At 36.0% G+C, this 27,160-nt stretch overlaps 1 protein-coding gene and 1 pseudogene across 3 annotated transcripts; both read left to right on the top strand.

Annotated features, from left to right (window-relative positions):
• The first annotated feature begins 1,202 nt into the window (after positions 1-1,202).
• LOC306847287 (secretory carrier-associated membrane protein 2-like) lies at positions 1,203-13,707 on the top strand. 2 transcript variants are annotated; one of them, XR_013782143.1, is made up of 10 exons: positions 1,203-1,347; positions 1,987-2,064; positions 2,761-2,835; positions 3,032-3,146; positions 3,232-3,360; positions 6,587-6,746; positions 7,940-8,041; positions 8,126-8,171; positions 10,027-10,144; positions 12,799-13,700. XR_013782143.1 is itself a non-coding variant. In XM_079381145.1 (9 exons), the coding sequence occupies exons 1-9, from the start codon at positions 1,291-1,293 to the stop codon at positions 12,937-12,939; spliced, it is 975 nt and encodes a 324-aa protein (XP_079237271.1). In that variant the 5' UTR covers positions 1,203-1,290; the 3' UTR covers positions 12,940-13,707. The 2 variants fall into 2 exon arrangements, 1 of the variants encoding a protein (XP_079237271.1); XM_079381145.1 differs by lacking the exon at positions 8,126-8,171 and having other exon boundaries at positions 12,799-13,707.
• Positions 13,708-14,631: 924 nt separating this feature from the next.
• Positions 14,632-25,025, top strand: LOC306847204 (mitochondrial enolase superfamily member 1-like; annotated as a pseudogene). The gene is made up of 15 exons (XR_013785780.1): positions 14,632-14,755; positions 14,935-15,043; positions 16,196-16,311; positions 16,381-16,467; positions 16,579-16,605; positions 16,955-17,027; positions 17,119-17,157; positions 18,399-18,473; positions 19,549-19,671; positions 19,837-19,971; positions 20,250-20,291; positions 20,729-20,859; positions 20,957-21,056; positions 21,835-21,916; positions 24,826-25,025. The product of XR_013785780.1 is annotated as a mitochondrial enolase superfamily member 1-like (transcript).
• The last annotated feature ends 2,135 nt before the right edge of the window (positions 25,026-27,160 follow it).

Genomic DNA, 27,160 nt, shown 5'->3' with positions numbered 1-27,160 from the left:
GCACAGGTATATTTGTAGCAATAGCCAACAATACATTGTATGGGTCAAAATTATTGATTTTTCTTGTATGCCAAAAATCATTAAGACATTAAAGAGTATGTTCCATGAAGATATTTTGAAAATTTCTTATCGTAAATACATTGAAACTTAATTTTTGATTAGTAACATGCATTGCTAAGGATGTATAAATCTCAATTTAAAAAAACTGAGACCATGGACTTGTGGTCCATGGTCACAAATATTTATAAACTACCAGTCAAATGTTTTTGGACAATAAGATGTTTAATCTTTTAAAATATTTCTCTTCTGCTCAACAAGCCTGCATTTTTTTTTTTTTTTTATATCCAAAGTACAGCAAAAGGAGTAATATTGTGGAATATTTTTACTATTTAAAATAACGACATTCTATTTTAATATATTTTAAAATGTAATTTATTCCATGACAAATGCTAAATTTTCAGCATCATTACTCCAGTTTTCAGTGTCACATGATCCTTCAGAAATCATTCTAATATACTGATTTGCTGTTCGAGAAACATTTCTTATTATCTATATCTAAAACAATTTTTTTCAGGATTCTTTGATTAATAGAAAGATCCGAAGATCAGCATTTATCTGAATTTAAAAAGCTTTTGCAACATTATACACTATTCAAAAGCTTGTAGTCAGTATATTTAAATCATATTTATTATTAAATGATGAAATTATAGAAATTAATACTTTTATTTAGGCAGGAAATTGATCAAAAGTGATGATAAAGACATTTACAATGTTACAAAATATATTTTTTTAATTAAATGCTGTTTTTCAGAATTTTCTATTCATCAAAGAAACCTAAAAAGAAATCTACTCCGCTGTTTTCAATAATAATAATTATATATATATATATATATATATGATTTTTTTTTTTTTTGAGGAGCAAATCAGAATATTAGAATGATTTCTGAATGATTATGTGAGTAATGCTGCTAAAATTCAACTTTGAAAAAAATAAAATAAAAAAGGAACAAAAATGGTAATGTACCATGTTCTGTAGTACCACTACCAAGTAATATCCTATTATTAAAATGTTACGTTTCTGTACATATACATGTAGCAGGGTAACTCGAGTAGTATTAATTTCCAGCAGTGTAAGCAGAGCTGGAACATGAGCTCAGAATAACCCCGCAGTGACGTGACAGCTGACTCCATCACGCATGCGCAGTGAGGTGCGCGCCCGGGGACGGGGAGTTGCGCCGGCAGGTACACAGAGCACCAGTACACCTGTGCTGCTTACCGCAAGACAAAATAATGTCTGGATTCGATAACAACCCCTTTGCCGAGCCAGTTGATGTCAATCCTTTTCAGGTGAATATCTACTCATTTATTATGTCCTCAGTAAGTTAACATATAAAAGATTAAAAGTTGTTAAAACCTGTTTGGTCTGTTTGTTTGGTTCCAAGTCACTGGAGGAATGAGGTTAGATTGACAGGCGCTCAGCCAATCACGATGCTCTGTAAGGCTGGCAAGCCAATCAGCGTCTGATGACGATAGAGGAAGTGTTACTTTGTTAAATTAAATCGTGTCGTTTTAAAATATAACAACTGTGTTTTGCTGCGGTTGTTACCATCATAAACCTGTTTATCATTCTGTAAAGCATTTTACAAACATAAAAACTTCCCCGGCAGCAATCCTTCAGCTTACGCGAGGTGTACGAAACCCACAGGTGCATCTCAGCTCATTTCCTCTGCGTTTGTGAATTATAATGACACAGGATGTATAATTTTTAGATACAAATATTTGAAAAAATAAAACACAGTCGGCAATACTATATGGTACTTTCAGAGATGTCATGGTACTGAATGATTGTTATATTCATGTAGCCTAGCGGCAGCATTTACATGGCATTCCGAAGAACTTGAAAGAATGCTACGGCGCATGTCAGGAAACTGCATAACGTGTCAAGTGTTTCATGAATAGACGAGTCATATTTGATGTGCCTGACAGGACCCATCAGTTACTCAGGTGACCAACACTGCAGCTGATGGCATTGGAGAGTTTAACCCATTTACAGCCGGTGCTCTGGTAAGCATGACAACAATTTCCAATTAAATATCTTTTCTCAATTCCTCAGTTGGCTTTGTATCTAGTCAAAAAACATGAATGAAAAATAAAATAAAATCTACAGGAATGTATGCAAAATCATGTTGTAATTTGGAACCAAACTCTTACTCTTAGTAAGTAAAGGAACCAAAATAATCTTTTTGGGAAAATAAATAAGCAAATAAATTAATAGAAAATAAAAAATAGTACCAAAACTGAAAAACTATTTTTTTTTATTCAGAATTTAAGTGTATGTCTTATTTAATGTTTAATAGTTACAAAAAATTCCCGGTGTCCTGGCCAAATTCCCTCTATTGGCTCTTGTCAATCATGGCCTCCTAATAATCCCCATCCGCTTGGCTCTATGACTCTCTCTCCTCTCCACCTGTAGCTGGTGTGTGGTGAGCGCACTGGCGCCGTTGTAGTGTGGCTGCCGTCACATCATCCAGGTGGATGCTGCACACTGGTGGTGGTTGAGGAGAGACCCCCCCCCCACACACACACACATGATTGGAAAGCGCTTTGGGTGTACAGCAATACACAAAAGTGCTATATTAATGCATCATTCATTCATTCAAAAACTTATTTTTATTTTTGTTTATTTTAGAAAGCAGCTGTTGTGCTCTGTATGTAATCACAATCAAAAAGTTTAAAAACTTTTCCCCGCTCTCATTTAAGGATGGGCACACCATTCCCATATCAACTGCCTCTCAACCAGCTGTCCTGCAGACCACAGTGGAGCCCAGTCCACAAGTTAGTACAGTGTTTATGCTGAACTATACTTAACACATGATATTTGTATACCAATGCATGCTGTATTTATCTTAGTACATGACAAAATAAGGTAAGCTACTCATATCCTCCTAAAGACAACCAAACAGATGTTGGGTTTATGCATAAACATCAGTGCAGTAAAGCAGCATGTACTGTGTGTTTTTCCTCCCATCAGGCCAATGTCGCTGCAGGACAGGCTGAGCTCCTCCGTCAACAAGCGGAGCTGGAGAAGAAGGCTGCTGAGCTGGAGCGCAAAGAGCAGGAGCTTCGGGATCGAGATACAGCATTAGGTGAACCACACTAATACTGATATTATTCTGTAAGACTTTCTTATGTGGTCTCTGTGGTCTCTTGACATGAAGAAACTGTTTGCAGGTAAAGAAAACAACTGGCCACCTTTGCCCAAGTTTTTCCCCATAAAACCTTGCTTCTATCAGGATTTTACTGAAGAAATTCCTGAGGGATATCAGAGGGTTTGCAAGATGATGTACTACCTCTGGATATGTAAGTGAATGCAGGGTTCATAGACGTGTAGTAAATAAAGACTGTTCAAAATGGAATAGCTTGCTATAATTATACTGCAGTGGGGTTTTCTTATTTTTAAACGTATATATATATAAGGGGTGGCACGGTACATGTATTTGTACCGAACCGTCACGGTATGGACATCTCGGTTCGGTGCATGAGGCCTTACGACGAATACAGGCAATTCATCCCTAATCCAGAAGGGGGCGCCGCAGCAATGCAACGCTGTTTGATATATTCTTCTATACTCTTTGGCCATACGTATCCCTTCTAGCCTTAACCATGAGTAGCGCACTTGAAAACAAAGCCCACTAAACAGTGACCATGTGCTGATTATTAACGCGTCTCTCACATAGACTGACAAAGGAGTATACTTTAAAGGCTTGCGCACTCAACTGTTCGCAGAAATGGGGCTTTGTGCTCGTGCATCCTGCCTCTCTAATTCGTCACAAATCCAAGTATTCCATAATATTTCCATATTTGCGATGTAACGTATCTGAATGCTAAACTATTATTTATTATGTAAATTATAGGCTTTGTACTTCAGTCGCGTTCCAACTGTGACACAAAGGCGGGCGCACTGATGTTTGGCTCGCTGTATTTTATTTTGATAAAGTACCAACTGCGCTGTCAAGTTAGCAATGCTGGAACTGATGTGTGTATGTGTGTGTGTTTTTTTGTTTGTTTGTTTGTGTGCGTGCGTGCGTGAGTGCGCACGCGCTCCGGCACGATCACTTCAACTGTTTTCTTATACCCGCAGAATCAACTCGCTGTATAAAGGTCTGCTTTTATTTGTGTACACTCACAATGAAAACAAAACAGATTTTATATATATAACATATAATAATATTTAGTATTTTCACATCTAGGTGAAAAAAAAAAAAAAAATGTAATTTGCACTACTGTCTGTTCAAAATAAATGAAAAGAGCATAGTAGATTATTTATTTTTTATTTTTCCTGTTGTACTGAGATGGTATCAAACCGTGACCCTCGAACCGGGGTATGTACCGAACCGTGACATCTGTGTACCGTGCCACCCCTAATATATATGTATATACAGTGGGTACGGAAAGTATTCAGACCCCCTTAAATTTTTCACTCTGTTATATTGCAGCCATTTGCTGAAATCATTTCAGTTCATTTTTTTTCCCTCATTCATGTACACACAGCACCCCATATTGACAGAAAAACACAGAATTGTTGAAATTTTTGCAGATTTATAAAAAAAAAAAAAAAAAAAAAAAAAATCACATGGTCCTAAGTATTCAGACCCTTTGCTCAGTATTTAGTAGAAGCACCCTTTTGATCTAATACAGCCATGAGTCTTTTTGGGAAAGATGCAACAAGTTTTTCACACCTGGATTTGGGGATCCTCTGCCATTCCTCCTTGCAGATCCTCTCCAGTTCTGTCAGGTTGGATGGTAAACGTTGGTGGACAGCCATTTTTAGGTCTCTCCAGAGATGCTCAATTGGGTTTAAGTCAGGGCTCTGGCTGGGCCATTCAAGAACAGTCATGGAGTTGTTGTGAAGCCACTCCTTCGTTATTTTAGCTGTGTGCTTAGGGTCATTGTCTTGTTGGAAGGTAAACCTTCGGCCCAGTCTGAGGTCCTGAGCACTCTGGAGAAGGTTTTCGTCCAGGATATCCCTGTACTTGGCCGCATTCATCTTTCCTTCGATTGCAACCAGTCGTCCTGTCCCTGCAGCTGAAAAACACCCCCACAGCATGATGCTGCCACCACCATGCTTCACTGTTGGGACTGTATTGGACAGGTGATGAGCAGTGCCTGGTTTTCTCCACACATACCGCTTAGAATTAAGGCCAAAAAGTTCTATCTTGGTCTCATCAAACCAGAGAATCTTCTGGTGTTTTTTAGCAAACTCCATGCGGGCTTTCATGTGTCTTGCACTGAGGAGAGGCTTCCGTCGGGCCACTCTGCCATAAAGCCCCGACTGGTGGAGGGCTGCAGTGATGGTTGACTTTCTACAACTTTCTCCCATCTCCCGACTGCATCTCTGGAGCTCAGCCACAGTGATCTTTGGGTTCTTCTTTACCTCTCTCACCAAGGCTCTTCTCCCCCGATAGCTCAGTTTGGCCGGACGGCCAGCTCTAAGAAGGGTTCTGGTCGTCCCAAACGTCATCCATTTAAGGATGACGTTTGCCACAATTCTGTCTCTGAGCTCTTCAGGCAGTTCCTTTGACCTCATGATTCTCATTTGCTCTGACATGCACTGTGAGCTTTAAGGTCTTATATAGACAGGTGTGTGGCTTTCCTAATCAAGTCCAATCAGTATAATCAAACACAGCTGGACTCAAATGAAGGTGTAGAACCATCTCAAGGATGATCAGAAGAAATGGACAGCACCTGAGTTAAATATATGAGTGTCACAGCAAAGGGTCTGAATACTTAGGACCATGTGATATTTCAGTTTTTCTTTTTTAATAAATTTGCAAAAATGTCAACAATTCTGTGTTTTTCTGTCAATATGGGGTGCTGTGTGTACATTAATGAGGAAAAAAATGAATTTAAATGATTTTAGCAAATGGCTGCAATATAACAAAGAGTGAAAAATTTAAGGGGGTCTGAATATTTTGCGTACCCACTGTATATGTATGTATGTGTATATGTGTGTGTGTGTGTGTGTGTGTGTGTGTGTGTGTATATAATTTTTTTTTGGGGGGGGGGGTAATAAAATAAATAAAACTAATGAATAAAAATACAACATAAAAAAATACAAATGAAGCACAACAAATTTAATAAATTAAGTTAGTGCAAATAAAATCTAAACTAATTTAATATTAATATTAATATAATCTAATATTGATTAAACTAATATAACACTGTACTGTAGTATTTTGTATTTTTAAATCTGATTTTGTGTGTAAATCTGTAACATTTTTGTGGTGTTAGATTGCAAATTCCTATGGTTTGAGCTTCATTGATCACATTGGAAAAGGAAGGTTAAATCAAGCACATAGCATTTTGGGATGCAGTATTCCATGCAGTGTTTTCTGTTGTATACTGCAAATTTTTCCCAGTGTTGTAAGTCATCGGAGTATTCCATTCCACTCTGCCAACTATACATATATTACATACTGTAAAATATTTTGAGAAGTATGGTTGTATGCTTTAGCAAACATTTTAGGAAATGTTAATGCTCTATTTAAGCCTAGATAACGGACCACATCTTCTTCTTTTTTAACAGATCACAGTGTGACGCTGTTTCTGAACCTGCTGGCCTGTCTGGTGTATTTTACTGTCTCTATTCAGAATGGAGTGGACTTCGGACTCTCAATCCTCTGGTTTATTTTGTTCACACCTGTCGCTTTCCTATGCTGGTACCGACCCGTATACAAAGCCTTTAAGTGAGTTCAGTGTTGATTTTTGAATTGTCATAATTTTCATGACTTTTCTTTTATTTATTTTTTTATACCAGCCTCATTACAGTAATTCTCATTACAAAAGTTACAACAGGTGACTTTAACTAATACTGTAGATCTCACTATTCTTCCCCATTAGATTAATCACAGTAAGACAACTGTTGTCTTACAATTTTTCTAAAATTCTGTCATTAATTACGGTCATAAATAAATCAAATCCGAGAGCTTTCTTACCCTGCATAGACAACAATGCAACTGAAATGTTCAAGGCCCAAAGAAAGGTAGGAATTGTTAAAAAAAAAAGTCCATGTGACATCAGTGTTTCAACCTTAATTTTATGAAGCTATAAGAATGCTTTTTGTGTGCAAAGATTTCTTTAAAAATATCTTAACGACACGAGGGTGAGTAATTAATGACACAATTTAGATTTTTGGGTGAACGTACCTTTTAAAGATTAAAACAAGGTATTATGTAATTATATATGCACTCATTTGAATATTTAGCTGAACATTGGAAAAGCTAAAATCTTCTTCACTTTGTTGACATATTAAAGTTACAGGTTTTTACAGAATGGATATCGAATGAAATTTGGATATATCTTTTTAGCACTTTTATACCTCCATAATACAAAATATACCAAAATACCGGTATAACAGCCAGAAAAAGAAATAGTGTTTTAGGATTAAATATTATATAAATCTGTTGAAAAAAGCATTCTGTAAGAACCTTCAGGATGTATTTAGGAATAAAACGGCAAAGTTTTGTGTAAGTGCTACTAAAGTAGAAATTTCTGGTTCGGTGCAGAAAAAAAGAAAAGAAAAACTTGCTTTGAGAAAACATTCTTTAAAGATATGCATTGCAATTGAAATCTACTGATGCAAATAGATATGTATGTGTAATAAAATATCTTAATTGTGTATTTTGGATGCTTGCTTTCCACTGGTCTGAAAGATGACGTGTTATGGAATCAGCATGAAAACCAACAATGGTTTTGCATGTAGGGTCTTAGCTTTATTGTCATTAAAAAACAATAAGTAATGTTACAGTGTAATCTTTGTAGTCCTGAAAGGTGCTTCAGTTATATATATATATATATATATAGAGGTTTATTCATTTGATTTAAAACACATCTGAGTATCGTCATCTTATCTGTAACTATTCTTTTGTTTGCATTGCAGATCTGACAGCTCCTTCAGTTTCTTCTTTTTCTTCTTCATTTTCTCATTCCAAGTAATAGTGTACATCGTTCAGAGTGTGGGGATCCCCGGCTGGGGAAACAGGTGAGGTTCTCTATCACTGGCTGTCTTTTAAGTGTGTTATTTGAGTCTTTGTGTGTACTTCCTCTCTGCATGTTTTTTCGACAGATCTCCACTTCATAATCTGCCGGTGTTCATTTCCCTGGGGTCTGGTGTGAGTGTGGGCTCTCTTCTTTGTTTTCCATGAACCTCCTCATGGTCTCATTTTTTTCTGGTGAAATACTTCTCAGCAATGTGCCTTTTTAATTTACAGTTTCATACTGTTAATATTCTACAAAACTCTAACCCATTATTAAACTTTGACAGTCCCATCTAGTACTGTTTGTGGTAAGAACATGAATAAAAGCTCAAATTTGCTTGTTGAGGAGAGGTGTGGGATTACTTCCTAAACTACAACCCGAGTTCCGGAAATGTTGGAAAGTTTTTTTTAAATTTGAATAAAATGAAAGACCTAGAGAACATAAATGTTTAAACTGAGAAATTTGACACTTTTATCCACTAAATGAGCATTTTATCCTAAATTTTATCCACTAAATGATTCAAATTTGATGCCTGCTACAGGTCTCAAAAAAGTTGGCACGGGGGCAACAAAGTGCTGAAAAAGCAAGACATTTTGAAAAGATTCAGCTGGGAGAACATCTAGCAACCAATTAAGTTAATTTACGTCAGCTCTGTAACATGATTAGCTATAAAAGGGATGTCTTAGAGAGGCAGAGTCTCTCATGAGTAAAGATGGGCAGAGGCTCTCCAATCTGTGAAAGAGTGTGTAAACAGATTGTGGAATACTTTAAAAACAATGTTCAAATTGAAAAGGTTTTGCAAATCTCATCATCTACAGTGCATAACATCATCAAAAGATTCAGAGAAACTGGAGAAATCTCTGTGCATAAGGGACAAGGCCGGCCCTCAGACGACACTGCATCACTCATCGGCATTATTCTGTCATTGACATTAGTAAATAGGCCCAGGAATACTTCCAGAAACCACTGTCGGTAAACACAATCTGCCGTGCCATCTGTAGATACCAACTAAAGCTCGATCATGCAAAAAGGAAGCCATATGTGAACATGGTCCAGAAGCTCCGTCGTGCCCTGTGGGCCAAGGCTCATTTAAAATGGACTGTTTCAAAGTGGAAAAGTGTTCTATGGTCAGACGAGCCCAAATTTGACATTCTTGTTGGAAATCACGGACGCCGTGTCTTTTGGGCTAAAGAGGAGGGAGACCTTCCAGCGTGTTATCAGCGTTCAGTTTAAAAGCCAGCATCTCTGATGGTATGCGGGTGCATAAATGCATACGGTATGCGCATCTTGCATGTTTTGGAAGGCACTATGAATGCTGAAAATATATAAAGGTTTTAGAGCAACATATGCTCCCCTTCAGACAACCTCTATTTCAGCAGGACAATCCAAAACCACATACTGCAGCTATTACAACAGCATGGCTTCGTGGTAGAAGAGTCCGGGTGCTGAATTGGCCTGCCTCGAGTTCAGATCTTTCACCTATAGAGAACATTTGGCGCATCATTAAACGAAAAATACGTCAAAGACGACCACAAACTCTTCAGCAGCTGGAAACCTATATCAGGCAAGAATGGGACCAAATTCCAACACCAAAACTCCAGAAACTCATAACCTCGATGCCCAAATGTCTTCAAACTGTTTTGAAAAAAAGAGGAGATGCTACACCATGGTAAACATGCCCTCGTCCCAACTATTTTGAGACCTGTAGCAGGTATCAAATTTGAAATGAGCTCATTTTGTGCATACAATTTTTTAATTTCTCAGTTTAAACATTTGTTATATTATCTATGTTCTATTGTGAATAAAATATTGGCTCATGTGATTTGAAATTAAATTTTTCATTTTATTCAAATTTAAAATACGTCCCAACATTTCCGGAATTCGGGTTGTATTTTACTTTCTGCTTTTCAAAGTTTAGTATATTTAAGTTTTGTTGTGTTTGTGAGATTGTATGAAAGTGTGTAATGTTATGTAATGATTGTTTCGCAGTGGCTGGATCACGGCCATCTCTGTGCTCAAGATTAACATAGCCGTGTCAGTCTTCATGATGGTGGTGGCTGGATTCTTCACTGCCAATGCTGTGCTGTCTGTTATCTTACTGAAAATGGTAAGTTGGCCGCAGCTGTAAGTGTGCATATGTGAACACGTGGTTGTTCTTGCATACATCACTGTGTAAAATCTCTCTATTTTTATCTGTCTGTTTCTCTTTGTCTGTCTTGGCAAATATTGAAAGTATTAATACCAATTTGGAACTACTTTTTTTCCTCAATTGCTTTGGCACATTTTTCGAAACCGTCTTAACATTCTCTAAACTGTGAGTGCAAATGTCACAACTGTTTGCTGGAACTTCAGAACTTTATTGCATGTCTGAAAAATGTAGTTACTCACCCAAAACATTTCATTCATGCTTCAAAACCTAGTTATCATGTCAGTAATTTGGCCAAGGCCACCAAAATATAAAGTATGTTTGTCATCGTGTGAGCCACACTGGTCAAAATGTTTAGTTGTTTTTTTCACCATGACAGTCAACCATGGAAATTAAGGTTTTATAAAAAAAAAATCTGTTATTTGTTGAGAAGAGTCAGTAGTACATAGAAAAAAAAAAAGTATATGAACATTTTTGTACGAATGTATTACATGTAAAGTGAAATCTTGCTTGTCCAAGTACTGTACATTTCATATTTCTTATGTTACCACAAATACACAAAAATACAAAATAACATCCTTGAAAAAAAATTATTCTTGGTTGACATCCTGTCGCTCTTGTTGGTCAGGCCAAAGATTTTCATCAACATCACATCTGATGTTTTCCATTGCCATGCAAAAAATCTCCTTGAATGCCACACCCATCCCCTGCAATGATCTGCTGTGATGTCCTCACATGCAGCATTCATGGCATCCTATGGCTTCTATTGGATTTAAGAATGGAGAGTATGGTGGAAGGAACTCCACTGTTATCCTTTCATGTGCAGCAAACCACTCCCTAACAATGTTGGTTCGGTGGAGGCTGACATTATCCCAGACAACAACATAATTAGGCAAATCTGGTCTAACTAGGACCCCCGCTCACCTTGCGGTCTGGGTGGGTCCTAGCGCCCCAGTATAGTGATGGGACACTATACTGTAAAAAGCACTGTCCTTCGGATGAGACGTTAAACCGAGGTCCTGACTCTCTGTGGTCATAAAACAAATCCCAGGATGTCCTTCGAAAAAGAGTATGGCCAAATTTGCCCATTGGCCTCTGACCATCATGGCCTCCTAACCATCCCCATATCTACTGATTGTCTCTTCTCCACCAATAAGCTGGTGTGTGGTGGGCGTTCTGGCGCACTATGGCTGCCGTCGCATCATCCAGGTGGATGCTGCACACTGGTGGTGGACGAGGAGATACCCCCCCTTACTATGTAAAGCGCTTTGATATAACAAATTATTATACTGTAAAAAAAATAAATACATATTTACCTGTTTTCCCTACGAAAGGTTTGCACTATTGATGACACTGTGGACCGGTTTACATTAGGCTGTACTCTTTGACCAGCCATTGTAAAACCACGATTTATGACATGATCCACAAGTTTGGCTGTGATTTCATCAGAGACTCAGACTCTTCTATTTCCACCTTTTCCTCTATTATGTCTTCCTCTAACACCACCACCACCACGTATTCTTGCACGTCTTCCAATTGCTCTTCCACGAGCATGTTGCTGCAGTTCAGGGTTGTGGAAGTCCTCCATTCTCAAAAAAAATGGTAGTGATTGTGCTGTGGGCAATCTACATATATATGCTCCCAAACTTGATTGGTTAAACGGTTGAATGGTTGATTCAAATTGTATTGCAATTAGAGGTCATTTGCCAATTTAGCAGACATTACAATGTCAATGTCAGATATTTATGGAATATACATGTGTGTATACCAATTTTTCATAATTGAATGGATCAAGTTGGAGAATGGAGAAGTTGTGAAGAGTTTGACAGTTTAAGTGAGAATCGACTCTTCAGTTTTGATCAACAAGCCATATGCAATTAGTTGTTGTGCAAACTGCAGACAATTGTACTTACTGTTTGCACACATGTGCCAAAGCATTTGCAATTTGCTCAAATCAATAAGAAATTCCAATCTGATGTGAACAAGAAGCTAATTGTTCAGAGATCTGAACTTATTGTTTTTAAAAAAAATTGCATTCGAGAATTGAGCCAAAGCAATTGAGAAAAACTGTAATATTTGGGTCCACGATTTGCAGAAAACGAAAATGTCATTCCGGGTAACAATCTTATCAGACATATTTAAAACCAGAATCATTAGTTGTCATTAACTAAAAGACTGTTTAAGGACCGCAGTGCAGCCCACAAAAACTAATTAAGTGTGATTTTAAATCTTTACCAATCTTTGTCACTATCCTTCAAACCACTTGGTCTTACCCATTTGTCAGCAAAAAAAAATACAATTTAATATAATAATTTTAGTATATTTTAATAAGTACGGGTCAGAATAAATCATTTTTATAATTTTATGCGGACACTGAAATGGAATGTCTCATCTTTGACCCATATACAGTTCAGGAACTAGTATGTACCTTTAGGGGTAAATAAGGGACAAAGTTGTACCTTTTGAAAGGGAGTCAGCCCCAGTCACAGCTTTTAAACCTTTTTTTCTGAGAGTGTATTTATATTTTGAATATAAATTTATATATTATTATATGCTAATAATGTTGTTTAAAACTTCAGTTTGGGATTGTGCACTGACTTTCAATGTTTTTTCAGGTTCACTCCATGTACAGACACACAGGCGCAAGCTTCCAGAAGGCGCAGGAAGAGTTTTCTCATGGGGTCGTCACTAACCGAACCTTCCAGTCCGCTGCCACCACAGCTGCATCTTCAGCCGTACAGGGAGCCTTTCAGTAACAGCCACTGTGAAAGACTGTCACATAAACTTCCATCAAACAACCCGAACCTCTTTCGGAAAGGACAATCTGTATTTGAGACTTCTCAAAGCTCATGTTTTTTTTTCCTGCTGCAATACATTCATTTGGTTACTGAAAATATTTAGAGGTAAAAAGTTACCTGGCTGTTGATCGGTGAGGCACTTTAGATGAAGACATGGGTTCTGTCCGAATACAGGCTGTCTTTTCTTTCTGTATTCCTCATGTAATGAAGGCAATATTTAGAGATGGTTTTATGAATAAGTTATATTAAGTTAAAGTGTTTCAGTGGCACTATTTAATTGGTTTATGTAATGTTACACCATTGTTACAGTATAGTCCAAATTCCAGTCTATCCAAATGATCTAGTTGTTTAGTTTTGTCCCTGCTATATGTATTTAGAAACCTTTTGTGAAATATATTGTTACATGTTGAATTATTCTACACTTTGATTTAGTCTTTATACTCCCAACTAAATGTGCTGTTATATCAGCTGATGTCAACATTTGAACAATCATCAATGGACTGTCTTTAGAGTGAACTGTAGTACTGTTGTGAAAAGAAAAAAAAGCTTTTATCAGTTTGTTACAGTCTTGTTACATTCTCAAACTGAAGTGATGATTTTGCAGTGTTCTCAGTTACGATCAAAATATGTATATATTTATAAATTAAGAAGATATTATTTTACTGTGGTTGATTTGGGTGGGCTGAGTTAAATTATTGTTAAATAAACATATTCTGATTAATGTTTTGTTGCCATTAGTCTATACAGGTGCTGGTCATAAAATTAGAATATCATGAAAAAGTTGATTTATTTCAGTAATACCATTCAAAAAGTGAAACTTGTATATTAGATTCATTCATTACACACAGACTGATATATTTCAATTGTTTATTTCCTTAAATTTTGATGATTATAACTGACAACTAATGAAAGTCCCAAATTCAGTATTCAGTCATCCTTGTTGCTTGTGCACCTTTTCCTACCCAAATTCTTCCTTCCAGTCAACTTTGCATTTAATATGCTTTGATACAGCACTCTGTAAACAGCCACCCCTTTCAGTAATGACTCTCTGTGACTTACCCTCTTTGTGGAGGGCGTCAATGTTCGTCTTCTGGATCATTGCCAAATCAGCAGTCTTCCCCATTATTGTGGTTTCAAAGAACAAGAGATGCCCGGAATTTATGCTGTAGGGATGGTCATTTATTGAAACTCAAATGTAAATATTCTAATATTTGGAGATACTGATTTTTGACTTCCATCAGCTGTAAGCTCTAATCATCAAAATTAAAACAAAAAAAAAACTTTTGAAATGTTTTACTTTACATGTAATGAATCAAAATATATGAAAGTTTCACTTTTTGAAATAAGTTACAAGAAAAAATGAACTTAACACGATATTCAATTTTTTTTAGATGTAGCTATGTAGATGTAGGGCTTGTAGTACCTTCAGAATCCACTGTATAGTGTGAGACTTTAGATCAAAACAATAGAAAGCAGAGCATCCAGCATCAGTTATGACAGGAATATGTAATCTCAAAGTTTTAAATTAGTTTCGCTTCTTATGATCATGTGATCACGTCGTTCCAAAAACGCCAATCACATTTATACAGTCTGTCAAAAAAGCCAATCGTAGCTTTCTTTGGGCGGAGTGATTAAAGACCAGTGTAGTTCACAATTGCTGAGTCTGTGCAAAGTTCACAACTGAAACAAAATGCTGGAAAGCAAAATAATAAATTTGAGAGTGCGCGACGTAAGGTTCCCGACGTCACTGGAACAACATGGATCGGATGCAATGGTGCGTAGCCTACTTATAGTTCACTTCTATATTATATAGTATATAATATATATATATATATATAATATATATAATATAATATATAGACTATATAGTGTTTATTTCGGTGATTTCAGAGTTATTAGATGCACTAACAATAATGCATGCATTACATTGAGTGTAAATGTGATTGATTGCAGCACACCGATCCAGATTACTCGGTCGCATATGTTGTTCTCGAGACGGACTCGGTTGCTGCACTGAAGGGTTATGGGTTGACTTTTACTGTAGGAAGAGGGACGGAAATCGGTGAGATTCACAAATCTAACAGTTCTACAAATATGTCATATGACCATGTCGTGCGAGTGGATCCTATGATTTCAATAACAATACAAGACTGACACCTTGTGGTGAAATAGATTTCTATTCCTTAAAATTCCATAATAACGTATGGAAATCTGATTTCTTTTGAAGCTTAAAAAAAACACAATAAAAATAAAAATAAATTGCTCCTTTTTTTCTCACAACTTTTTTTTTTCTCTCTCAAAATTACTAATTCATTAATTACTTGGTGGAAATAAGCTTCTATAATAATAATAATAATAATAATAAGATAAAATTATTTTGTTGGTGATAGTATAGCAAGATTTTCCAAATCAGCAATTTGATGTTTATTTCTATTTATTACATTGCTATTTATTACTGGCACCCTTGCTAAATATGTGCAAAACGATTCTGTAAAAAATGTCATGTGTTGTTTATCTTCATGATGTTTCATTCAGAATCACTACATAAACTAGCAGCAGCTGACATTAAACACCTGACTGCATCAACTAGAAAGCTAAAACTTGACCGTTGTCAGATAATGATCCAAAGCACACATTAAAATAAACACAAAAATGGTTCACTGACCACAGAATGAAGTTTTAGCTTTGGTAACCACAGTATCCTGGCCATAGTCCCTTTAGAAATATTGTATAAAAATGTTATTTTACTGTTTTGAGTAAAAGTTAGATTTATGTGAATATTTTGAATAAAAGGCTCATATTTAACAAGTGTGTCAATATTAGTGGAAGGTGTTGTGCTACATCTGAATTATATAAGCTTTGGTAGTTAACAGTATCAGCCATTAAAAGCATTTTGGTCAGTTATTATCAAAACTCTACTTGTATTGGAAAATATATTCTCAGATAAAGCAGTTACATAACCGGAACGAACCACTTGGTTAAGTGATGTGTTGGTATTGCACAAGGATGATTCAATCTTGGAATATATTTTGAATTCTTTTTCTGCAGGTGCGTAACAATAAAAGTGTTTGTGTTAGCTGAAATATCTCATGTTTGTTTTATTTGTATACTATTCCCATTAGAATTCATCAGTTCCAAATTATTAGAGAAATTTCAATATCAATTTCTTTGAACTAGTTTATACTAAGCTTAATCATTGTCTGTTTATGTCTAGTGCTATGTGCAGTTAAAGCCTTATCTGCTTTGGTGGTTGGGAAGACTTTGAAGGAGATAGTCAGTGACTTCAGAGGCTTCTACAGACTCCTGAGCAGTGATGGTCAGATGAGATGGGTAAGTATCACAACATGAGCGCAGGTAGACGTCACTAACAGTTTAATGAACAGTTGAACTTACTAATAGATTGGACCAGAAAAAGGAGTAATTCAGCTGGCGACAGCAGCTGTTCTGAATGCTGTTTGGGATTTATGGGCGCGAGTGGAGGGCAAGGTGAGAAACAAACCCTTGAACACAAATTCTTTTGCATGCTATCAATTTGAATAAATATTAAAAGAATGAGTATGGGATATGATTAAAGGCCATAATGAATATGTTTTGCAGCCCCTATGGAAGCTACTTGTTGACATGGTGAGTATAAATCATCTCTTAGGTGCAAAACAAAGCAATATTACTTAAAGTAGGCATGAAACAAATATTGAGGCTTATCAAACAAAATGAACAAATATTATTAATGTAATTCCAAATTTATTTGTTGGTTGTATATACTGTAAGATGACATTTTGATGAAAGAATATGAGGTAAAAAAAAAAAAATTTAAAATATGGATGATTTGTTTACAATTAGACATGTATTAGGAAAACAAATCAGTTTTGATTTCATACTGACTTTAAAGTGGATCACTGTAAATCACCTTTAAATGTGTTGACTGTTTAGCATTATTCTTATTTTTGTGTATATTTATGAATCCTCTCTCTAGGATCCTGCAAAGTTGATCAGCTGTATTGATTTCAGATATATCACCGATGCACTGACTGAGCAGGAAGCTTTAGGTGAGGTCATTAAGGATTGTTTGGAATTGTAATTTAATGAGCTATTGCATTCATATACAGTAGTGTATTTCTTCACTTCTTTTTCTTTTAGATATATTGGTAAAAGCAAAAACGGGGCAGAAAAGTAGAGGTAAGATTCATAAAGACTATAAAGAGTGTTGCAGATTTAAATCTTTCATTAAGTGTCCTTTGAGCACAGATGAACACTACAGTTCAAAAGCTTGGGTCAGTAAGAATTTTTTATTCAGCAAGAAAGTCTTAACACTTAAAAATGGTTTCACTTCATTTTGATGGTTTTTTAACACATCCTGTTGACTATACCGTAAGTAACATTGCATTTACATATCTTTTAACTCTCATTAGAGTGTTGGTAGAGTATTAGTAGACTGGTAGGGTTAGAGTAAGTTGACATGTACTTGCAAAGTTACTTGTAGTCAGTAGGATGTCTGTTGGAAGACCATCACAATAAAGAGTTGGCAGATATTGAGATGTCTACGAACACTCTAATGAGAGTTAGTTGGCATGTAAGTGCAATATTACTTATTGTCAACAGAATGTTTAAAAGGGACCATTAAAATAAAGAGTTACCAAAAATTGTCTTCCAAATATTTTTTGTTTGAATATTTGTTTGTTTGAAATATTTATTTATTTAGTTTTGCTCACTAAATGAGCCATCACAGGAATAAATTATGTTTTAAAGAATCAACATAGAAAACAGTTCTTCTAAATTGTAACAATATTTTACAATATTACTGTTTTTCTGTATTTTTAATCAAATAACCACACTGTAAAAAAAAAAACAAATTGAGCAAACTGAGAAGTTTAAGGCAACCAGCTTCAGCAGATTTTTGAGTTTTCTCAACTAATTTTAGGAGATTTGTTTTTAGTTTTCAACTTTTTGTTGTATTTTTGTTAAAACAACAAGTTGAGAATTCACAAATGGTTGCCTTAAACTTTTTAAGTTTGCTAACCTTTTTTGTTTTTTGTTCAATTTTTTTTTTTTTTTTACAATGCTGTAAAAAAAATCTAAAGTTGAGCGAACTTAAAAGTTTAAGGCAACCAGCTTCAGCAGATTTTTGAGTTTTCTCAACATGTTGTTTTAAGTTTATACAACAAAAAGTTGAGAATCTCCTACAAAAATAAGTTTTGCTGAAGCTGGTTGCCTTTTAAGTTCGCTCAACTTTTTTCTTTTTTTCTTTACAGTGCAGAATTAGGCTCATGTGCGGGACAACAAAACAAACAAATTCAGATGACCATGACCAAACACTGAAATTACCCATACATTTGTATAATAAACCCTTTGGAGCTGTAATTTCAGTGTGCGGGCAACCTTTTTTTAATTGTTTTACTAATATCTTTAAACCTCTACAGAGGAGCAGATGTTAAAGGAAGGCCTACACCACTTCCTGTGCCTGGCTGGGATACACTGACCAACAACTAACCCAGGTATAGGAGAGAGCGGGGCACAAAGTAACGCGGGTTTAGTTGTAACACACGTTTTTTAAATATTTCCACACATGCTAGCATAACCAAATTTACAGTATTTACTAGTTACCATATCAACATTATATAGAGAAAAAAAGTGCGCCAAAATTCAAAAATCTTTTAAAGATATCGCTGAACATTTATTTTACCATAGTAAAATTATATTTCTGGCTTAAGTACATTTTTCATCTCAGTTTTTATTACTAATTTAAAATGAGACAAATCTGCTATTATTTTAATCTCCAATCTGTTATTTATCAGTTTAGATAGTTGTTTAATGCTTCGATAACTAGCAGAAGACACTAACCGGTTTTAAATTAAAGTTGCGCCGATGGGGTAAGTTGTAACACTGCGTTACAATCTGACCTGCCGTGCTATTCTATGACATTAGCGATGTAATTCACACTATTTACTTTAATACATTTTAATGAGAAACGACGAGAAACAGGTGAATAAAGACTGACAATCATTGTTTATTGTTCAGAAATGATTATTTCAAGCATTTTGGCTCGTTATATGGGCCGTCCCAGGCATGGTTGCAATGTGTTCATTGTCAAACTCAAAAATCAGATTACTTTTAATTATTAAAAAACGGCATTATTTTATTTAAAATAAATAATCATTTTATTTTATTGACAAAATATTTTAGTTTGTCTTGTATATTTTTTTCATAAGATCAGATCACATTTTAGGCTGTCATATGGTCATGTTACAACGTGCCCCTCAGCTGTTACAATGTACCCCACCTACGGGGCTTGTTGTCACATTTCACTTCCAATTTTTGATGGTAATTAAAGAAAAACGTATACACTGTATTTATGAAACAAAGCGACATATTTGTACTAGACAAGTGTGAAATTACTGTGGATAAAAAATATATAATCTGAACAGGAAGTGGATTTACACAATTTGAGAAAGTCAAAAAGTGTTACTTTGTGCCCCGCTCTCCCCTATCTGTTTATTGGGTTGTTTTTGGTTTCTATTGTAATCGTACTTGGACAAGGATCATTTGCTTGACATGTTTTGCTTTGTGTAGCTTTGCTCTGAAGCTCTTGCCCAAGGATGGACTAAATTTAAAGTGAAGGTTGGGGCTGATTTGCAGGATGACATCCGTAGATGCAGCCTTATCCGGAAGCTGATTGGACCAAACAACACCCTGGTGATTCAAAGTCAAATGCTTATACATTGCAAAACAGAAAAAAAATGTTTGTTTTAAATATTTCAGCCTTGTTGTATTTCACTTCAGTTAAACATTAAACTGGTCCAAACTAAGAATAGAAGGCTATGTATGGCAGGAGAGTTTACAAGTCCTCTTATCTTTCAGATGATTGATGCCAACCAGCGATGGGATGTTCATGAAGCAATTACTTGGGTAACCAAGCTGGCAGAGTTTCAACCTCTATGGATTGAGGAGCCCACATGTCCTGATGATATTTTAGGTCATGCTTCCATCTCTAAGGTAAACAGGTTCATTATGTTCATTATTAAAGGGATAGTTCACCCCAAAATGAAAATTCTGTCATTAATTACTCGCCCTCATGACGTTCCAAACCCATAAAACCTCTGTTCATCTTTGGAACACAAATTAAGATATTTTTGATGAAATCCCAGAGCTTTCTGACCTTGTATAGACAGTCATCATGAGGGTGAGTTATTAATGACAGAATTTTCATTTTTGGGTGAACTATCCCTTTAAACCACATTATTCAGGTTTTGAGGCTTTTTGTCTTGTTTTAGGCACTTGCACCCATGGGTATTGGAGTCGCCACAGGAGAGCAGGTGAGAATATATAGAAAATGTGCAAATGCTAAACACTGCATTATAAGAGGACCTATAACTTTATATGTCCCACTATTTTTGCTGTTTAACTGTTATTACACTCTGTTTTGTTCTGCTATCTGTCAGTGGTGTTTTAAAGGGACTTCATACAAACTGAAAAGTCACCTTGATATCATTCCAGACTTGTATGACTTTCGTTCTTGAGCGAACACAAAAGACAATACGGAAGGAAGTATGAGTCTAAAAACCATTGTTCATTGTATGGGGAAAAAGTATATTTTTCAGTTATCTTTTTTGTGTGTGTTTCATAGAAAAAAGTCATACAGGTTTGGAACGACATGAGGATAAGTAAATGATTACAGGAGTTTTAGCTATCACTTGTTTTTTTTTCAGATGCATACTTAATCTGCTGTACATCTTTGTGTGTTTGTTTGCAGTGCCATAACAGGGTGATGTTTAAGCAGTTTCTCCAGGCCTCAGCTCTACAGTTTGTTCAGATTGACAGTTGTAGGGTGGGCAGTGTGAAACGAAAACCTTGCCATCATACTCATGGCCGCCAAGTTTAATGGTAAATAAAATGTTGATATTATCAGCAAATCTCTGATTTGAATGATTATCTAGATTTCTGTAAAATTCAAAATCGTGTGTCTTGGTTTTCTTTGCAGTTCCTGTGTGTCCTCATGCTGGGGGTGTGGGACTGTGTGAGCTTGTTCAGCACCTTATTTTATTTGACTACATTTCAGTGTCTGCTAGTTTAAATAATAGGTATAGTATGTGTTTTGAACAAATACTTCTTTTTTTATGCGTACTAAAAGAAATAGTTCACCTGAAACTGATGTTGTCATTTACACACACTCTCATTATGTAGCTGCAAGTCCCTGTATTATTTTCTTTTATTGTGGAATATAGAGATTTGTCTTTAAGATAAAAATCAATGGGTACTAGTGATGTTGAGCTTCAAAAGGCACCACAGAATTACAGTAAATGTATTCTACAAAAGCACATGACTTGTGTTCTAGATTCCGAGTGTGGGTAATAAAACTACATTCTTTTAAAACTGACTAGTTTGTGGGTTGGGACTAAACTAGCTGACTATCCGCCTTAAGGAAGCCCTGTATAATTTGTCTGGCTTTCAGTTCAGCTCATCCCAATCAATTTTTTTAATATAGAAAAGTCTATAAACTAGTGAACATCACCCATCAACTAGGCTGTTACCAGACAACTAACCAAGTCCTTTCACTACACAAAGCCATATTCATAACCCCCCTCAGGAATATTTGCCTGTGGTAACTAGACTTCAACATGATTATAGAGCATAAAAGACAGATATCTATGATTGTTGAAATTGTGTATATTAAAAAAATGGAAAATAACTACTTCTGTTGAGTGGATGATTTGTGAAATGTCAATTAATTGACCAGGGAAGCCTTGATTTTCAAGTACATTGAGTGCTTTCAGTTTTGGGTGAACAATTCCTTTAAGTGTTAAACATGGATTGCTTAAGGTAATTTCATTGAGCTTTTGCTTGCCATGTGTTTTGAAGGATGTGTGAGTATGTGGATCACCTTCATGAACATTTTAAAAGCCCCACCATCATCAGAAATGCCCACTACATACCACCAAAGGTAAGTAAAAAAATAAATAAAAGGGATATACAGCATTCTGCTGCTATGAACAGTTGTTTAGGGACTTTTGTCAAGAAAATGTTGTAGCATCCCAATATAACAAGAATGAATAGACGGTTTGTTGAATCACTGACACCTGAGGCCGCATTACAAAGTATTATTTTTCATTAATTTAATGGTCTGGACGGAGTCAATTGTTCCACTTATATTAGATTAGATTAGATTCAACTTTATTGTCATTTATGCAGAGTACAAGTACAGAGCTAATGAAATGCAGTTAGCATCTAACCAGAAGTGCAAGAATATAGTGTTTTATATACATATAAGTGCAGAGTAAATGAAGATATGATTTACAGAATATACAGTGGAATTGCTATATACAGTATTGAGCAGAGTATATACAGAATATAAATAGGAATGCAATGTAGGGATTGTATGTACATTATGAACAGAGCAATGTGGGATTATATATACATATTATGAACAGCAGAGACGTGAGAACAGTGGTAATAAATAAATAAATACAGCTGGATGAGTGTGCAAGTATTGATAGAACAGTGTATTCTATGCAAAATAACAGTAGTGCAATATTATAGAAATAGTTTACTGTGCTTTGTACAGTAACAACTTTAGACAGTTTATATTGTAATAACTTTGACAATGTGCAGTCTGTGCAAAATATGAATAGTGCAAATGCATGTGTGTAAAGTACTGTGACCAGTGCAGTAATAAGCAGGTGCAGGTTAGATTGGTGGTGTGGCGTTCAGAAGTGTCACAGCCTCGGGGAAGAAGCTCTTCCTGAGCCTACTAGTGCGAGAGTGTAGGCACCTGTAACGCCTGCCGGATGGAAGGAGGGTGAAAAGTCCATGGTTAGGGTGAGAGGCATCCTTGATGATGTTTCTTGCCCTGCCCAGACAGCGCTTATGATAAATGTTCTCAATGGAAGTTAACTGGGTGCCGGTGATCCGTTGAGCAGTTTTCACCACCCGCTGGAGTGCTTTGCGGTCAGATGCGGAGCAATTGCTGTACCATACTGAGATGCAGTTCGTGAGTATGCTCTCAATGGTACAGCGGTAGAATTCCACAAGGATCCTGGGATTCAGGTGAACTTTCTTAAGGCTCCTTAAGAAGTAAAGGCGCTGCTGTGCCTTTTTGACCAGAGTGGAGGTGTTATGGGACCAGGTGAGGTCATCAGAGATGTGGATGCCAAGGAACTTGAAACTCGACACACGCTCCACTACAGCTCCGTTGATGTAGATGGGTGTGTGTGCATGACTCCTAGTCCGCCTGAAGTCCACAATGATCTCCTTTGTCTTCTGGGTGTTTAGTTCTAGATTGTTGGAGGCACACCACACAGCCAGGTGCTGCACCTCATCCCTGTAGGCTGATTCATCGTCATCCTTGATCAGACCTACCACCGTGGTGTCATCTGCAAATTTGATTATGGTGTTGGAGCCATAAACAGGAACACAGTCATGGGTGAAGAGGGAGTACAGGAGAGGGCTCAGTACGCAGCCCTGTGGCACGCCGGTGTTCAGGGTGATGATGGAGGAGGAGAGGTTATCTAACTTAACGGACTGAGGTCTGTTAGTCAGAAAATCTAGAATCCAGTTGCAGATGGGTGTGCTGATTCCAAGCTGGCTGAGCTTGGAGATCAGCTTGGAGGGGATTACAGAGTTACAGAGTTACCACACCTTTTTTGAAGTTTTTATCCTAAAACACTCTTGTTTGTAGAACTAGTTTATATTTGTTCGCTTGGTCTTTATGGGTTTTGTTCACTAATCTATAATAGAGAACTGAATTGCTCATGACATAAAAAAAAGTGAAGCCACAGTGCCGCCATATTAGTACTCTTTAATATTCCCAAAAATTCTATTGAATTGCAGTTTTTTGCAATTGCTAAGACACATTTCTTGAAACCTTCACCCATTTTCTCACAACATTAAACACAATGCCAAATCGTCAAACTAAATTCACAAAACCCTGACCTTTCTGCCAAAATACAATTGGTCCAAAACAATTTCACCTGTACTCAAAATCAAACAATACTTTCAGATCATTCACACTGCTATTGTAAACAGAAAACTAATTTTGCAGTGATGTAAAACATGGTTTATAAATTGTAAATGGAATATTGTAGAGCACTTGCATACTGTAAATATGCGTAATCCAAATGCAAAATCCTAAAAGGTAAAAAAAATCTGTTACAATACAGTCAAAAAAGTTGTGCAACTGCAAAATCCAAGTCAGCGAGAGATTGATTCTGACTCACAGCTTCGTGTTGAGTCCAGCTTGAGGACTTTGTCCATATCACAGGCAACATCATCTCTTGCCAGGCGAAGGAAAACCCCTCTGGTTTACTAGATCCAGCCTTGACAGCACTCCACACCTTTCTCTTTCTCATCCTCTTTCTCTTCCTCTTCATCCACTTACACATACTCTTCCTCTTCTCCTTCTCAAATTGTTTCAGTTTATTGTTGGCATCAACATTCAGACGGATTAAACTGTAATTCTGATACTAATACCAAATATCTGTTCATGTTTAATATTTGCTGCATAGTAATGTACATAAATAGATTTTGTGTTAGATCAGCTTCCTGTGTTGGCAAGTGCAAAGCAGACCTTTAACAATTTCAATAGGATCGCTTATCCTCCGCAAAAAAACCAAACAAAACAAAAACATTGCAGATCACATCAGAAGTAAAAAATTATTTATATACACTTCCTTAAAACTAATCCTGTGTGACTGATATGCTTCAAATCAGGTCATTTTAGGTCAAGTTTTTGACTGTCAGTCAAGTGTGTGTAAAATAGAAATAAATAGCTCCATTCATACACACACATATATCAAATTAAAAGTAGAGGATATCAACATTTTGTGGCATTATCATGTGTTTTTACATCTCCAGGACCTTGGATACTCTTGTGAAATGCTGGAAGAGTCTCTGCAAAAGCACCAGTATCCTCAGGGTGAGGTTTGGAGAGCCATTGAGCAGCAGTAAAAATTAACACACACTGTATGTGCTACTGCGATGGAAAATATAACATTACTACTTCCATAACCAAAATTGAAGTCCTGCCAGATTGTCTTGATTGAGCTGATTGGCAATGCAAAGGAATGTGAAGGATAAATGGATAAAAAAAGATTTTAAAAACTGTAATAGATGTTATATACTTCATAGAGTGGTGTGTGTAAAACATGTAACTTTTCTATTTTTATGTTTCTTAAATATTTTTTTTTGTTCTTTTTTCTAAAGGTACTATGGTTAATAAGCATTAAAGAAAAGAGAAAGTCGTGTCTGTTAATGTTGTGCAATAATAAGAGAAGCACCATGGTGGTGGTGGTTGTCATCCCAACACTTTACTGTAAGTCTGATAATATGTATTTTTTTAATGATAATTTCTGTGACAAGTCATATGGATACTGGAATTCACTTGTACAGATGACGTACATCCCTTTGCCCTTTGGAGGGACATCTTACAGTTTATAAGTGCTGGAATGTCTCTTACATGGACTAGGAGAAATTTTGTGAAATTTACACTCGTACTCGAGAGCTGCTTGTAGACACCTTGTTGCCACCCTGGGGTTCTTCAAAACCTCCTGAAGCATGTTGTGCTCTGCTCTTATATGAATTTGGTGGAATAGGATATTAATGGAATGGTGGATTTTAAATGGCTTGGAAATGCCCTTAAATCCCAGACTTCTAAGCAGCTCTTTTGATCTTGGCAGGGTGACTCCATGTAATTCACTGCTGCAAGGACAATTTATTTATGTTTATACAGTATAAGGTGAGGATTTAATGATGTTCTGCCAATTTGCAGTTGATTCTAGTAATTGGTGCACCTCCTTCTAATGTTAGGCATGATGTAGTGAAGCGGTAATTTCCTTTTGCCACACAAAAAATGGACATTTCTTGAACAAGAGTCATTTGATCCATTATATTGGCAGTAAATCTATTAATGTTGGTGAAATGGTAATCCAATATGAAATGAACCTTATAGTTACTCAGATTTACACTGTACATTTTCTGACGTAAATAAAACAAAGATTAGTGGAGTAGTTTACTTAGTTTACTTTAAGTAGTTTATTTAACCATGGGGAGGCACTGTTTCTCTTTCCGAAATAGTTTTCTGCAGTTCAATGTTTCTTTTGAAGACTAAAAGGGCATTCGATGCAAGGAAATCCATGAACTCTTGGCAAGCCTATTAATGATGAAGAATCAAAGCTTTGTGCTTAGACCTCTTCATTTCATAAGCTACTTTGGGCACAAGAGAATGGAATCACATGCATAATTACTGTCGTTACTGTCATCCATCAGATCTAGACCGAAGAGGTTTTAATGGGCTAGTTGGACTGAAGCACCGATCAAACGATATAACTGAACAATATGAAAACAAACAAGCAAACACAGCATTCACAGTTATTGCCGTGTGTCCAGCCATCAGCCAGAGTTAACATGTACAGCAGTTATTAACCAATAGCTGTGTAAAAGGCCAGATGAGGTCTCCGATGATAACATGCACCCTGAAACATCCCATTCCTTTCTTCCTAAATTGGATTTTTAAGTAACTCACAATGACCAGGGACAGATTAAATGACAATTCACTCTTTTATATTCAAACTATATACTTACACATAAATCATAGCCTACTCAGTGCTTAAATAATGGATTTCATTTGATATTTGGTAAAAGTTCACATTAGTGAAAGTCCAAATGCTAAGCAACATGACCTTTAAAGAGTCCAAAATGAGATGAAATGCTGTAGTTTGCCATAGTGCATCACAGACACTTACAGCTTTAGTCGGACTCATAAAATGAGATTATTTTAGACTAATAATTGTATTTATTGGTTTTCTAGCTTCAAGACTAAAGACATTATTCAACATCTTCAATTGGATTTTTTTTTTGTCTCTGTGTGTGTGTGTGTGTGTGTGTGTGTGTGTGTTACCCACATAATTTCCTTTACAAAACAAACTACTTAATAAAGAAGTACAAAAAATAAAGGTGTTACAGAAGTGCAATATGAATAATATTTAATATGACAATGACACATTCCCCAAAATTAATCAATGTTTTAAAAAAAAATCCTATATGTAAAACAGAAAACATCTAGGTAACACTTTACAATAAGGTTCATTTGTTAACATTATAACAATGACAAATCCTTCTAATGCATTTAGTAATCTCAGTTAATGTTAAACATTTATTAAAATCAAAAGTTGTATATGTTACTATTATTTAA

This window comes from Barbus barbus (genome assembly GCF_936440315.1).
Source record: "Barbus barbus genome assembly, chromosome: 1".
Taxonomy (NCBI): domain Eukaryota; kingdom Metazoa; phylum Chordata; class Actinopteri; order Cypriniformes; family Cyprinidae; genus Barbus; species Barbus barbus.
This window is presented reverse-complemented; position numbering and strand designations above follow the sequence as displayed.

Excerpts from the sequence above, each read along its gene's own strand:
- LOC306847287 (XM_079381145.1), top strand. The coding sequence starts at position 1,291 with ATGTCTGGATTCGATAACAACCCCTTTGCCGAGCCAGTTGATGTCAAT. Across the intron at positions 2,065-2,760 it reads CATTTACAGCCGGTGCTCTG|GATGGGCACACCATTCCCAT; the intron begins GTAAGCATGACA and ends CTCTCATTTAAG. Across the intron at positions 8,042-10,026 it reads ATCCCCGGCTGGGGAAACAG|TGGCTGGATCACGGCCATCT; the intron begins GTGAGGTTCTCT and ends ATTGTTTCGCAG.